At 33.2% G+C, this 15,811-nt stretch overlaps 2 protein-coding genes across 2 annotated transcripts; both read left to right on the top strand.

Annotated features, from left to right (window-relative positions):
- Positions 1-274: 274 nt before the first annotated feature.
- Positions 275-2,196, top strand: LOC145935200 (uncharacterized). The gene is made up of 5 exons (XM_083036319.1): positions 275-559; positions 621-716; positions 908-1,158; positions 1,543-1,786; positions 2,101-2,196. The coding sequence occupies exons 1-5, from the start codon at positions 275-277 to the stop codon at positions 2,194-2,196; spliced, it is 972 nt and encodes a 323-aa protein (XP_082892445.1).
- A 1,063-nt stretch (positions 2,197-3,259) lies between these two features.
- On the top strand, positions 3,260-14,806 carry LOC145934927 (sodium- and chloride-dependent GABA transporter 1). The gene is made up of 11 exons (XM_083035837.1): positions 3,260-3,627; positions 6,216-6,521; positions 7,208-7,342; positions 7,433-7,561; positions 7,918-8,053; positions 8,708-9,079; positions 9,455-9,671; positions 10,382-10,534; positions 10,666-10,869; positions 11,224-11,394; positions 11,535-14,806. Exons 2-11 carry the CDS (start codon positions 6,221-6,223, stop codon positions 11,670-11,672), a joined length of 1,956 nt encoding a protein of 651 aa, XP_082891963.1. The 5' UTR covers positions 3,260-3,627; positions 6,216-6,220; the 3' UTR covers positions 11,673-14,806.
- Positions 14,807-15,811: the final 1,005 nt, after the last annotated feature.

Here is a 15,811-nt window from a genome sequence, read left to right as displayed (position 1 = left end):
TAATAACCGAGAGCTTTGAGTTACGGTTACATCGTAATTATAAAGTAATCATGTTTCCATAATTTAGAACCAAAACTCTAGTACGCGCGCGATTTTCAGCCTCACACCGTATATACCACAGTGTGTTTCCGCTTCTGTCATTCACTTTTATCCTCGAACAAACGACGAATGCCGCTTCCGCGGATTATTTCAGCGCGCACATCAGGCGTTTACATGCGTTTAGATGCGATTTAACGTAAGTGTCGTAACCGCGATTCTCTCCTCCGCGGTGACGATGAATCCTGAAGAACCAGAGGCTGACTCCTCGTCAGTGACGTTCTGCCTGAACGCGCTGGACTCGCAGTTAGCGACTCTGCTCTCGGTGCCTAACGAGATCCTGCTTCTGCGACACAGGGTGTTCCGCGAATACGCTAAAATCGCAGTCGGGCCGGACTTTATTCACACATTACCGTCCTTCGTAATCGTAGCGGCCACGATGCTCGTTCTCTGGAAAAATCCTCCGTTCTCCACGCGGCTGATGAACCTCGTAGGCGTGACATTCGTTTATAAAGGTCTTCAGGTACGGAGATTTCTAAAGATTCATTATGCAGCTAGTGCTTTCACTCTGCACGTTTTTCAAGGTGTCAATCAGCTGGCTAATGATTACCGCGCTTTTATGGTTATGGCTGGTCCTTCAAAGAATACTTTATTGCAGCGTTTGGCATTATTGGAGTTACGTGAGTGGACTCGTTATTACTTCTTTTGTAATTAATTAAAGAAATCACTCTCACAATGTTCGAATTATTCGCTTTTATACAAGAGCATTTAAACACTCTTTTATATTATAAAATAAAAAAATATAATTCTAAAGTTTCTTCTACATGTTAATTACGTGTAGAATATACGTATATATATAAAATCGCTGTAGGAAACTGAGCATCGAGATATTTCATATCCCTGGTGGCAACGTGTCTGGTCTTCATACTATCCTGTACCTGTACAACCACCGGTAATGTCAGCCAGTTTTATTAGTTGGATCATCGCAATGTCGATCGGGATAATCGCGCTAGGATGCGCAATGAACACTGATCGCTTGAAAACGTTTATTAAAAAAATTTCAAGTAAACTTCAATACATCCTTGCGGTGATAAAGTCTTGCATAGAGTGGTCACAAAATAGGTCGGTATTACGATTGATATTTCTACTCTCTTATCTCCTATTTTCATTTTTGTTTTGCTATTTGTAAACATTTTGTACATATTAATTTAAATTTTTCTGATCAAGAAATTTTGCAGCAGCTCTATAATGCATAACACGTAAACTCATTATTTCTTCTTTCGAAACTCAAATTTTGTTTCATAGTATCGTGTTATCATTTCTTATAAATTAAAACAATCATAGCAATAATAATATAGAAATATTTAAAATAGATTATTTAAAAAATTAAACCAAAGAAGAAATTAAATTATAATATGTACAATAATAATAATAAAATTAATAATAATAAAATAATAATAAAAATAATAACAACAATAAATAAGATATGCTTGTAAAATTTCCTAGAACGCAACAAATACTTGTAAGCTCCGAGGCAAACGCAGCAACGGATGACAGTGAAATGAGCTCAGTTTGCGACGACGGTCGCTCAGAAACGTCGATGGATGCGAATGCGACACGAGGAGACGTACATCCGATCTCTTATGGAACAAATTGGATGCCACCGCCAAACTTTTCTACGTTCAAGGAAGCGCACCGAAAAATATCTTTGAAATCTTTTCACACAGTAACGGGAGTGAACGATGTTCAGGTAATAGTGAGAGAGGAAAAGAGAGAGAATTTTTCTTTTCAATCATAAATGAATTTTTTTTTCTCAATATTTAATTGATGCATTACGATAATTTTTATACCTTTTTTATTTTGCTATACTTATCTTGAATTTTTCTCTAAATAAATGTAACATAAAAATAAGGGCAGAAATAGGCGATCACTTATTGATCCAGTAATCTCATCTTTAGAGAGCGAAAAGCTCTTTTTTCAAGAATTTCTTTAGATTTCGCAGAAATTTCCAGGTAAACAGCTGATGCGATATAATTGCAATGACGCGGCGGTTATTACTTCCAGGATCCCGACAAATTCGCGGCCAAGCAATTCCGACACCGACGTGGCTGTCACACAGTGATACCGGGTAATTCCAGTGAGCAATCGAGTGGATGTTGAAGAGACTAATCACAGCGTTCGTTAAACGCTCGTTATTGAACACGCGCGCCTTCGGTTAATCGAGTATCGCTAATGCGTGAAAAAAAAATTTCCATGAAGGCGACACGTCAACTTCGTAGATGATATTTAATTTGAATAAACGCCCCGCACGATGCTATTTTTTATATATTTCGATAAGATTTCATAGATTCGCTATAACATTTGTACGCGTTATTTTTACACAAAATTTTCTATAAAAATATTTTTTATACGAGTGATATATAATCGTGCGCGAGATTTTGAGATTTTTGAGATTATATTGAACAATATCGAATGTACGCAATAATTAAAAACAATGCGCGTAACATTACGTAATACAACATCTATCCGATATATCAATTACATTAATAGAATATGTATATGTATATAAACTTTTTATAAATAAATATCAATTTCTAGCATCTAATTTTGATTATTTTCTCTATTGTTTTGCAATATTTTGTCCGCACAAATTTCTAATAAAATAAGTTTTAAAAAATATACATCAATTTGTTTGACAAACAGTTTTCCTTCTAATGATAATTTTATCGATTTTACAATCATCAAATAATATAATCTCTTCTTATTTTAGTATCAAAATTTAGATTTTTGAAAAAGGAGCAACACAAAATTGATGCTTGAATCTGCTTGAAATGTGTTACTGCTTTATTCTTTTTAAATTTCACAACTAGTTTTAAATATTAAAAAAATTTCTATAAAATTTTATATATTTTACTTTCAATGGCAATATTTATATATATATTGAAGAGCATATCTTATTGAAAATTGATGCCGCATTAGAAAAGTTACTGAATTTTTTATATATACAATATTAACAGCAGTATTTTTTTCGTTAATATTTGTAAAAAAAACGTATAAAGCACAATGTTATTCCAAATCATTCTATGGTCTCTTTGAGTATTTATCGAGTAAAAGGTCCTGCCGCCAGATCCCAGGACTCCGCCACTTCGCTGGCTGGCGGGGATGCGCGCAAAAACGCGCATGCGTTCGAAAGGGGTTAATATTCCCCATCTTGAACCTATCTAGTATTATTCTGTAACCACATCTCTTGTGGGGTAGGTCGCAGATATCCTGTGACAAACGCGTCAATACAAATAAATCTCGTCTACTCCGAAAGTGCGATTTATCAAACGTCACCTTCGACAAGTGAAACCGTGCGAGTCATCCGTGGATTGATTCGAGTCGGGACGTCCTCTCCGGAAAGAATCCAGAAGGAGATTTTACCCGGAAGCGGACTCTCAGGCGTGAACGAGTCTTCCCAACAACGTAGCTAACGTCTGCTTCCTCGAGTGATGTAATGATTACGCGCAATACCGGATCTTACGATTATCACGACGAGACGGAAAATTGACGATCACGGCTAGTGCATTGGAATCCTTAACGCACCCTTTGGTAAGAGAACTTCGTTCAACAAAATCAATATTTATATTGTATATATATATATATATAAACAGAATTTCATCATATTTATTACATAATATTAATTTTTATTTCAAACAAAATGTCCGCGTGAGATATAAAAATCTCTATTTGAACTTAAAATAAATTTTATAACAGGAAAAAAATAATGGAAATAAATTTTCATACACCGAGATGGAAACTGCATCTAGCTATATATATACTGAGAATATATATTAGACCTAAATGTCTGAAAAACTGCATGTATGTGTGAAGCTATAAATTTTTAAGAGTTGTAACAATGTTTTTTCACCGGCAATTGACAAATCTAGTTTAATATCGTATCTTAATCGACACATGGACATCGTGTAACAATTAAGATTATATTCGTACACGACCTACGTCATTCAATTAACGACCATGTATTTCCCACCCTCGCGCACTCAAGCGCATGATGCAAGCATCATCATTTCTGCTACGTTTCGTTTGTTGCAATTATGGCAATAAGATGGGCTGGGCAATAATAAATTTACTATTATTATTTTTTAAATATTTTAGATATTTGAGCGTATAATTATGAAATTTGTTTTAATGTTTTTTTCACTGTCTATGTATATATTAAATTTTATTACAACAATTAAATGCCACACTATCAGTTTGCATCTGAAAGTGGACATAAAAAAAAGTTTAAATGTCAGAAAATATCAAAGTTGAGTAACGTGGTTTGTGTTAATAATGCCGGATGTTTTGTTAACACTCTAAGGAAATGAAATATTATTAAAAATTGATGAAAAATTAATTATATTTTAATATTTTCTTCTTCTAATTATTCACGAGACACTTATATTTTTGATTCACGTTATACAATATATCGTTTTAAGGTTTATCTCTCTTGCATTTTCTCTGTCCCCGTATATGCTTTCATTTTTCTACCCCTCCCTTTCTTTCCCCCAAATTTAAAGTATTCAAATGTCTTGATGCACCCTCGTATAATCATTGTTCTGACGCAATCGCAATCCAATAGGGTATCAGCGAGCCTGTGTCGCATCCGAATTTACGGTCGAGGTTCACGGTCCACGTGTATACGTAGACGCGATGTAAACTTGATATTGATTTTGCGTTCAGCATCCGCGCGTAGAGCGCGCGCACGATGTGCGCATACAGACGTAGCAGACATAACACACTCACACGTATACATACATCCGGGTGCACGTGCACCCTCTTCATCCGCGAAATCCCGAATTGGTAGGACTACAATGGAGAAAGAAGTAGGGTGGCGAAAGAAAGAGAGAGATTTTTGAAGGAGGGGACTTTTCAATGAGTGAACATGTGTTCTTGTGTATATACGCATGCGACGAGGATAATGCGCGCGAAATGGACACGATGTGTTGAGCAAGAAATCGGTTTAGGTCCAGCTTGGACTAACGTGGATTGAAAAGAAATTTTTTGAAATGATATTTTGAAATGATTTTTAAAATCTCCGCAGGTATCAATTTTTACATATAACTACTTCTATTATTCTATATTTTTTACATATAACTATTTATTTATTTTTTTTCTTTAGATTATATTATTTACAGAAAGATAGAAGCAATAAACAATTTTATAATCGATATCGATATTATGTAATTTGAAATAAATTATTACTTTTACGCTTAGTTAACGCTATCTTTAAAAATACCTATTTTAAATACCTAAATGCAAATACGCGTTATTTAGATTACGTTATTCGAAAGATCAACCTGATTTATATGTATTATGTAAAAAAATCAGAGAAAGGTAAACGAAACGGAGGCGGTTATTGGAAAAGCAATTCCCAAACGACACTCGTAATTGCTCAGCTTGTAGTTGCGTGCCAGACCTTATCGGAACGTGAGCGGAAAAATTTATCGTTAGAGTGCATCGCTTTCTTCTATGAATGCAATAAAGGTCACAACAAAATATTGATATTGGAGAAAATGTGTACACTTGTGTTATTGACTTCTCGGAAATCTACATAAATTAGATCGATCTCCACTGAAAGAAGTCTATGCATTGAAAGAAATCTCGGAAATAAGCGAATAAAGTAGGAATTTATGTAATATTTTCCTGTTAACTTGTAAATTCTTAATCTTTCTTTGAAAAAGAAAAAAATAAATAAATAAATAAAAATCCAAACAGCTTTTAAAACTGAAAGAAATAAAAGCAACTGTAAATATTAGTAAACTTTCTCTTTAATTATTGATTTCAAAAATTAAAAAAAATTCAGTTTTATAAAATAAATGCTTGTGAACTTTCTATTTTAATTTGTCAGAAATTATTTAAAAAAGTAAATAAATAAAATACTGTAAAAATTGTTTTTACACATACATTCTGTTAAATTATATAGCAATCTTTTATCATCTTACATAAGACATCGCGTGTGTCTCCTTTTAGCAGAAATGTGCCTTAACGCATAATAAAAAAAAAATAGAACAATTTTATAATCGATAATACGAAGGTCGTAAAAGAGAATTTGCGTTTCATCCTTCCAATTATCTTTAAGAACCGGCTTCTCGCTCTCTCTTATAGATATTCAGTGTCAATTTTCGACGCGTTTACAGGCTCCATGGCGGAGAAAATGTATTACTGGGGCGAGGAGAAGGATCAGGTCGACCCCGATCAGACCTTCATAGAGTTCAAGGCCAAATCGGTGGGGACGGACAAGAGACGCGAGCCGTCCCGCTCTGTGCCGAAGATGACGGTATCCTCGCCGCAGGGTAAAATGACCGAGATCGGAAATAGGGAGGAAGATGCCGAACGCGGCGGCTGGGACAATAAACTCGACTTTTTGTTTTCTTGCATAAGTGTCTCCGTCGGGCTAGGGAATGTCTGGCGGTTTCCTTATCTTTGCTACAAAAATGGAGGTGGTAAGTCTGTATTTATATCAGATTTACATAAACAATATAAATAATTTTAAATATTAGAACTTTTAACCAGCCTATAAATTAATAATTAGTTATTATCAGTTTTATTACATGTAATTAAATTATAAAAATTTTATTTTATTTAAAAAAAATAATATAATAATATTTATTCTGCAAATATAATATAGAAAGTACTTCTACAATTCGAAATAATTCGAATTGCTTTAATAAATTATTTTAGCTCTCAGGAGCCTTGAATGTTATTTTATATTTGCGAGCTTCCCTAGAGTTTTAAATTTGCCACTTTAAGTCGAGGACACAGACAGTGTTAAATTTCAGTAGCATCCAACATGTATAATTGCCCCTCTAATTTATGATGTCATGTAATCCTTAATATATGATAAAAATTGCGTGAGCTAAAATATAGTTGAGCTCACAATTTCGCTTTTTCCGAGCTTAATTGCTAACTCGCTGTTAATTAACATCTTTTATGTTCATATAAAAAAATGTATTTTAAAATAGAGAAGGAAAAGTGGCTTATAATTATAAACGATGAGATAAATGAGATAGATTATTTATTTATATTTCTATAACTTGATGTGTAAAAGTAATAATTATTATTTATTATATATATTATTAAAGTAAATTAATTAGTCATTATTTTCATTCATCTCGGAATTTTGCTGCAGGTGCTTTCCTGATCACTTATGGTATCGCGATGCTATTTTGCGGAATTCCTATATTTTTTCAAGAAGTCGCTATTGGACAATACCTTGGAGCTGGCGGAATGTCGCTAGTAGGGCAATTATGTCCTCTTTTGCAAGGTATGAGAATTATTTTCCAATATTTTCAAATCAAAGTAATAGCTCGACTATGTCAATAATATATTAATGATTATTGTGGTCATATTTCAGGTGTGGGATATGCTACAATGACTATTGTATTCTTCCTCGACGTATATTATTGCATAATTATTTCTTGGACACTTTTTTACCTCATAAGTACATTCGTGAATTTACCCAAAGTACCTTGGAGTGGATGTGGTAAGTAATATACATTTAAAAATACCCAAGGCTTATTAAAATTATATTATTAAGTTTTTTAAGCCATAGAATCTTTTAAAAAATTATATTTAGAATAGATCTTACATCTTTATATGTGATGTAATAACATTGTTAAAAAAAAAAGTATTATCTTAATTGCGCTTTTTTTCTATATTCAATATATTTATATATAAATATAAATGTAATATATTATATAAATATAATATTTATAATAATATTTATATATAAAATACTGCAAGACGAGATATTATAAATCCGCGCGACATCTTTATTGCTACTTAAATATTTAATTATGTTCCGTTTGCCGTATATAGAATATTCTTTTTCTTTTTTAGGAAATTGGTGGAACACGGACGATTGTTACGATGCTGAAGATAGCACAAGCGCGCATGGACGAATAAACTGTTCGAAAATAATATCTGCTGAAAATAATACCTGTCACCATACCACGCCGGTAGAAGAATACTGGGAGTAAGTAAAGCGTATTATTAAATAATTGTTATAATATATAAACAAATAATTTGAATAAGTCTATAATAATAGATGCCGAATATTTTTCGCTAATTAATTGTATTTCTTTTTTTAATCACAAAGTATATTCTTCGAATTAGAGAAGACTTTTCTAGACTCAATAATTTTGAGTTCAATCAAAGCATACATGTATGCATCAAATTGTCCCTTGCGAGTTATAGTGCCGATTATGTAAGTTTGAAAGTATTGGGGGATTTGTGTGGAACTAAGAATTATAAGAAAATGCGACATTGATTTTCTTAAAATCAGGTCGAAGCAAATTCGCTCGTGTTTAAACGCATTTATGTAACGGAAAAAAATGTCAATATTAATCTCAAGAGAACATGTTTACATGTTCGCCACAAAAATTTGCAATTTATCAATCTAATGTAAACTCATTATAAATTTACTTCGCAGGATGATGAGTGAAGCAATCGCCGCGATTTTTTTATATATGTATTAATTGTATAACACAATTTCAATTTAATCGATATAATTATACTGACATAATTTATTCTCTTATCACAAGTATTATTTGTGTAAAGTCATGGGGTTGAGATATTGAGGCACGTTAATTGAGATATATTTGTAAGTTTAAACCGACTGCATTTTCAGTCAGCGAGTCCTGGGCATCACGTCCGGTATCGAGACTGTCGACAAGATCCAGTGGGAGCTGCTAGGCTGCCTGATTCTCGGCTGGTTGCTCGTTTACTTTATCATCCGGCGTGGTCTACATCAGAGCGGTAAGATCATCTGGTTTTCAGCTATGTTCCCGTACGTGGTGCTTTTCATTCTTTTGGGAAGAGCGGTGACGTTGAACGGCGCGTACGACGGTTTGCTTTACTACGTGACACCGCGATGGGAGGAGTTGCGCAATCCCGGACCGTGGATAGACGGTGCTACCCAGATCTTCTTCGCGTACAGTATCGGTACCGGTGCCCTGCCCGCCCTAGGCTCGTACAACAAGTTCCATCACAATTGTTATAGGTAAGCGATGTAAGATCCTATCCCGGATGGCAATTATCAACAAGATATCGAGCTTCAATAAGACAGCGTCGCTTGTCCGTTCAAGAAGTAATTTTTCGCCAACAAGAATGTCGAGGTAGAATTTAATAGTAGAACTTTCAATTAACTTTCTCGATGCTGCAATCGTCGGTTTTTGCAGCTCCATGTCGATTCGAATAAGCCACGTGTGTCGCTACACGTTAGCCGAGTCAGATTTCACGTTGGCCTTATTTGTCTTAAATGAGAATTTCTATTGTTTGCGTATAAAATGACTTTGTTAGCACGCTCTATTCTTTTTAATCACACGACGGTGTCGTCGCTGCTGGAGTCTTTCAAAAAGAGAGTTTTGTCTTGCAGAGACGCACTAATCACTTGCGTAGTCAATACCCTGACGTGTCTTCTGGCCGGTTGCGTAACATTTTCGATACTGGGTCACATCGCCCTGGAACAGCAAACGCAGGTGTCCGAGGTCGTCAAGAGCGGGCCTGGTCTCGTGTTCCTCACGTATCCCGAGGTCGTTCTGAAGCTACCCGGTGCTTCGTTGTGGGCCATTATATTCTTCGTGATGCTGCTCGTAAGAAATTGTTATTCCGACGACGGAATCGGCTGTCGCCGTCTATATTTATTATGTGATGCGTACATCGCTGTAAAAAGAGTTTGGACACGCGTTGTCGCCCTCAGCAGGAAGATGCTTTCGACATGTCACAATTTAATGTCGAACTATGTATTTTTGTGCTAAGAAAAATTGTGAAATGTTCATGGAAAATAATTTTTAAAAATTTAAAGAAGTGAAGAATTCTCAGAGAAAAATTTTACGCGATTAAATTTTAGTATAAATTCAATTCCTAGCATAAACCGATATTAGCAATTTATGCATAAAATTCTCTCGTATAATAAAATCAAAATTCGATAATATTTTATTTTCTACAGATATTTCACAATTTATAAATTTAATGTAATGATTATTTTAGTCACAGGCTTGCTCATTTTTTCTTAAAAATTTTAAAAGTTTGAGATTTAATATGTAGTTGATATTGTTCATGTCGTTTGTCTTCTTAAAATTGATAATGAGAACAAATCATGTAACAGTATAAGAATCATATTTCTAAGATCTGAATGACTATAATTTTAATGGATTATTGTAGATGCATATTACGGAATATAAATTGTAAATCTAATCATAGATTTTTTGGAGCAAAGCTTAAGCACACCTAGAGAAATTAAAATTCTTTCAACTCTTTATACAAGATAATTATATACGAATCGCTTTGTCTCTCTACGCAGATACTTGGCATCGACAGTGAATTTTGTATCGTGGAATCTTTCATAACCGGTATGGTCGATTATTGGCCGGATATTCTTCGTCCTCACAGGGTCAAGTTCACCATCGCTATCTGTCTGATAATGTTCCTTCTGGGAATTCCGATGGTCACAAATGTTAGTATCCGACGAACAATGTCAATCAATCGATAAACAATGAATCGAATATACATATAATATATATACAGAAAGGTTTAGACGCGCAATACAAAATTAAAGGAAAGAAAAATGAAAATGTTGCTTTTCAGGGGGGAATTTATATTTTCCAACTGATGGACTTCTACTCTGCGAGCGGTATGTCTATTTTATGGGTGTGTTTCTTCCAAACGATCGCGATATCGTGGATTTTCGGAGCACAAAAATTCTGTGATTGCGTACATCAGATGATGGGAATTCGTTTGAATAAATTCTGGTACATATGCTGGGTTCTACTCGCGCCGATAATCATGCTCGTAAGTATACTAATACGTTTCAATTACGACATCCAAAGCAGACCCACACAAATCATTATACTTCGAAGAGAATTAATTATATAAATCAGTGCTGTTCTCTATTTGCAACTTTTGTTCTAATTTCGAATAATAAGTGGGAAGGCAGTGGGCGTGAATCACGAAGTTTGCTCGCAAGTTGCAAGTAAAAAAATAGCATTAATGTAAATTAATGAGCATAGAATTATTATCAAGTAAAGTAGAAAGCATATGAAACTAATATTATAAACGAAAAAAACTAAAAATATATAAAATGTATGATATATTATACACGCAACAGCGAAAGTTTTCTCAGTTGTACATATTTTTATCTTTCAGTTTATCTTCGTATTTCAAATCGTGCAATACAAGCCACTCAAATATGGCAGCAGCTACGAATATCCAACGTGGGCAGAAATAGTGGGAGTGTGCTTGAGTCTTTCATCTATGATATGGATACCAGGTTACGCGTTGTATTACGTAATAGTTACGCCAGGATCGTTCAAGGAGGTAAACGATGTTTGCGTGTAAATTGCATGCATACGCAAACCCTATCTGAAATTATTATCGTACATGGAATAATAATAAGCTATAATTATTTTAATCCATTTTGAGTTGCGAATATAATCTGTCATCTTTTTTTTTTTTAGAATATCCTGAAAGGTCTGCAACCGAACATAAAATCGCACGCAAAGTTACCGAAAGGCGAGAAGTCGGCCGTGATACCAATGTCAGAGAGTAGCGCAGGCTTAATTACGAAAAATAACAGCTTCCTCAGTCAAACATGATTGATGCTAGCCATCACTTTTAACTCGTATATTAGGTTACACTTATCGTAAAAGTAATATTTATAGTGAGATAAATAAAGTGAAAAGAGTCCAGCACACGACTGGGCATTCAGTAGTAATTTGTGTCAAAATGGACGCGTGTCAAATTAATCGGTTTCATATATAATATGCTCAGTAAGACAGCGATCATTATATTATTATTTATTTAATATATAATCATATATCATTATATTTATTTAATAACGTATATCTTTCTCCTAAAGAGGTGTCAAATATTCTCCTTAATTCTTTAATAGCTGGTCAATTTTTATAATACATATCTTAATATTCTTCTTGAATTACATATTATTTAAAAAGAAATTGTTTCAAAGAAACTTCTTCCAAGGCTTATGTAATATATATTTTTAATTTGTAAAAAATACATTGAGAGTTTTAAGGAACGCAAGAATATCTTATTATCTCGTTTAAAGCTTGATTATTTAAATTTATTGTTAAAGATACCAGCTATTAAAGTTTTAAGAGAGAAAAAAATTCAGCTGTCAAGAAAATTATTTGGGGATCGCAATTAAATGATTCGTCTGCGTTGACCAAGCTCTGATAAGATAAAAGATATAATATGTATATTGGAAGCGTATGGCGGAGGAAAAGGAGTACTTATAGAAATAATAATAGTATACCGCGCTAGAGAGAATGTGTATTCAGATACCTAATTATGGGGATGAGAATTAAAAGAAGTATATTTTTATATCGCGATCACATACTCGCGATAAGTGTATGAATTTTTAACAGAGAGATCGTTTGGTTGATAATTCGACTGGTTTAAAGGAATTGAAACTTCTTGTATTGAAGGATGAGCTCTTGAGAGGAGTAGAAATTTACATTTTCTATGTCCACTCAAAGTAATGCACTTACGAGTGTTCGCGCATTTAAAGGCTCCGCTTGATGAGTGCATTAAAAGGTTTGCTGCAATTCTACGAGATAAAATAGAAACGTAGCATATATAGAGTTACTGACAGTTAAACTAAATATACTCACAATATACTAAAGTACAAGTAATAAAATAAAAATATAATGTAATTTTGGTATTCGTATGTGTATTTTGAAAAGTGACTCGATGCATTCACTGAGAAGAGACATCTTCAATTCCAACCAGTCGCGATAATCAACTGGACCGTAGCAGGATACAGAATGTTTCTATCATAAAGTTTTTTAGCAGTTTATACTGCACTCACAACTTCGACAGCACAAATATTAGAATTTTTTTTACGTTTCACGTTATGATACGATTAATAATTATAATAATGCATTTAATGACGTAGAATTATAAAGTGATGTATAAGTTCCGTTACTTATTTGCTCTAAACTCAATTTTTGATGGCGCATAATATCGGCACAATAAATTCATCTAATAGCAATTTTTATTTTAAAACATGTGAAAACTCTGATTTGAACTTGCAATCAATATATAACAAAGTATTTAGTGTCTGAGACACGTCTGACAGTATTTTAGAAAGAGTTAAAGTTAAATTTAGAAGAAGGATATATATGTTACATATATATAATATATAAAATTATTGGAAAAAAATTGAGACTTTTATTCGATGAACGATGTTATCCAATTTAATCTTCTATATTGAGGTTTTAATTTGTTCCATCAGTTCAAATGCGCCAGAGAATACGGCGTTCTTTTTACTTGGAAAAACTTGTGAAAAGTATGAAATATAAAATTGATTTATCTCATTACCACTATTAATATTACAATTAATACATTCTCTTAATTTCTATCATTTCAAATCTTCGTTTTCTCACGTAAAGATATTTTATGTACGCGAGAGATTTTTCATTTGCTCGAAAAATACAAAAGCAATAAACGTACGATACGAAGCGATATGCTTTTTCAACCGGCCTAATTCATTAAGAATATGTTCTCTTTTTTCGTCCGTATAGAGTAAATCGCGAGCGCTATTCGTCGAAGTGTTACAATTGTTGACGTTGTACAATACTAAGGGATATGGCTGCGATATTCGTTTCTATTTTAGTACCATACGGTTGCGAAGTACTTCCAATAGTAAGCTAAAAAAAAAAACGAGCGATATTATAAGCCAGTTGGATCTGCGTTGAACAAGGTGCGTATATAATTGCGGCATGATTAATTCGTAACTTTATTTAATGTGGTTTATATATATCGGCAGAATATATACACACACATATTTTGCAACATGGTTTATAAAACGACTCTGTTTGCGAATGATAACATTAGAGTGAAATATTTATACACACGCGCGAAGTCTCGATCATTTGATTATATTATTAATCGGCAAATTAGCCAATGATGACACGCGAACATGCGAAAAATTTTTTCACACACACCCATTACGAGCGAGAAAACACAACACTGCGACTACGTATATGTGTGTAACATCGCAAACATTTGTTCAGCGCATGATAGCTAATAACCACGTAACTCTGTATCTGTAAATGTATTCAATGTGATGTACACATAAACACAATCGAAAGGGAGGAATGGGGGATGCGAGCATAAATTTCCGCAATTATTCTTGCACGGTAATGTCTGCATACGTGTTGCCAAACGCAGGATGACCGCATGTATTATATTTGTCGACCGCACATATGATTCGATTATGGTTCGACGAATCGTTGCTACAACTCGTACGAAGAATGTGAAGCGTGTTATACGAATATTATATTTCTATATACGTATATATATTATGTGCATTATGTTTTATACGATGTATAGTGATATGACCGTGAGAAAATCAAAAAAGATCTGAATCAAGGCAGTATAGTTTTTTTATAAACGGAAATTAAATGCATTTACGACGGAGGAAATTGTTTTCTTATTTTCGATGTTGTAAAATTTTTCTGTAATTTAAGTTTATCGCAAATTTTAATCGAATCTTTTGTTAATTCTCGATTATACGCGTATGAGAGAAATATGAGAAAAATAGTTTGCATCGCTTACAATTATTGAAATATATTAATATATGATCGTTTATTTGTGCAAACAAGATTATCATTTCATGATAAAGTTTATTTGTGCAAACAAGATTATCATTTCATGATGAAGTATATCGAATATTTACTTTTGAACATGTGTGTGACACATAAATATAATAAAAATATATATATCTAAAATTAGGTAAAATTTTATACCTGGCGAAATTTTACTTAACTTTAGATATATATATTATATTTATGTGTCACACACATGTTCAAAAGTAAATATTCGATTTACTTCATCATAAAATGATAATCTTATTTATATTTTCAAACTTCCACAGAATATATTTTTAATTGCGATCAATAAACTGTTCTATATCTAGATTTATTTTAGAATTTTAGAAAATTATATTCTATCTAAAATTAATTTTTTCGCCATTGAGGCAATTGCGAAATATTTAATTACTTTACCACGTATTTATAACTTGAAAGTCGCAAGCGTTTCTGTTTCGCGAATTCTGAAAAACATATAACAGAATAAAAACGGTGGGTAAGAATTTTGAAATAAATTTTTGGGAAATCAGATTGCGTGAGTCGCAATGTTGTATATGTGCTCGAGGACCGATATTTGTTTAAATTCAATTACTTTTCGAGCGATATATGCGTTAAAAGCAATGCATTATTTGCGAATGTGTACTAGCTTAATGCATTGGGTGTTTCACATAGTTATAACATTATGTATACGTTTCCGGCTAAATTGTATCCACATATATGTACTCGAATAAATAGTAACGCCTATTATGTTGTGAGATAATTTTTGACATTTAATTGTGCACAGCGATAAATAATAATACTTTTTGTTCTATCGTTTATATATATTATTTCTATTATGATTTTGTGCTGTATATACGATTGTTTATTCAATTTGTGGATGTTCATTATATTCTCTTTCCTATAATGTTCATCAGTTGTTTAATGACTATTTCAGGCACGAATTACAGACGCGTAGATTAGAATCCCCGCAGTCATTATTCGTACCAATATTTTGATTGCCAATAGAATTGCACGCAGAATTTTGCATAGCGATTAACAAACGCGGACGTAACAATCCACAGTTTCAGTAGCGCCCCCAGATATTCGTAATGAATGATTGTAATGCCTCCGTAATATCCCCTCGT

The sequence above is a fragment of the Prenolepis imparis genome, unplaced genomic scaffold (genome assembly GCF_030444845.1).
Source record: "Prenolepis imparis isolate NDT839.2.m4 unplaced genomic scaffold, iyPreImpa1.0 SCAF_4, whole genome shotgun sequence".
NCBI lineage: Eukaryota > Metazoa > Arthropoda > Insecta > Hymenoptera > Formicidae > Prenolepis > Prenolepis imparis.
The sequence above is the reverse complement of the archived record's forward strand: the minus strand, read 5'-3'. Positions and strand labels throughout refer to the sequence as shown.

What these genes read in the sequence shown, in the direction of transcription:
- LOC145935200 (XM_083036319.1), top strand. Translation starts at nt 275, where the DNA reads ATGAATCCTGAAGAACCAGAGGCTGACTCCTCGTCAGTGACGTTCTGC. An exon ending in TCGTTTATAAAGGTCTTCAG is followed by an intron (nt 560 to 620) that starts GTACGGAGATTT and finishes ACGTTTTTCAAG; the next exon opens with GTGTCAATCAGCTGGCTAAT. An exon ending in TTTGGCATTATTGGAGTTAC is followed by an intron (nt 717 to 907) that starts GTGAGTGGACTC and finishes AAATCGCTGTAG; the next exon opens with GAAACTGAGCATCGAGATAT.
- LOC145934927 (XM_083035837.1), top strand. Translation starts at nt 6,221, where the DNA reads ATGGCGGAGAAAATGTATTACTGGGGCGAGGAGAAGGATCAGGTCGAC. An exon ending in ATTATGTCCTCTTTTGCAAG is followed by an intron (nt 7,343 to 7,432) that starts GTATGAGAATTA and finishes GTCATATTTCAG; the next exon opens with GTGTGGGATATGCTACAATG. An exon ending in CGCCAGGATCGTTCAAGGAG is followed by an intron (nt 11,395 to 11,534) that starts GTAAACGATGTT and finishes TTTTTTTTTTAG; the next exon opens with AATATCCTGAAAGGTCTGCA.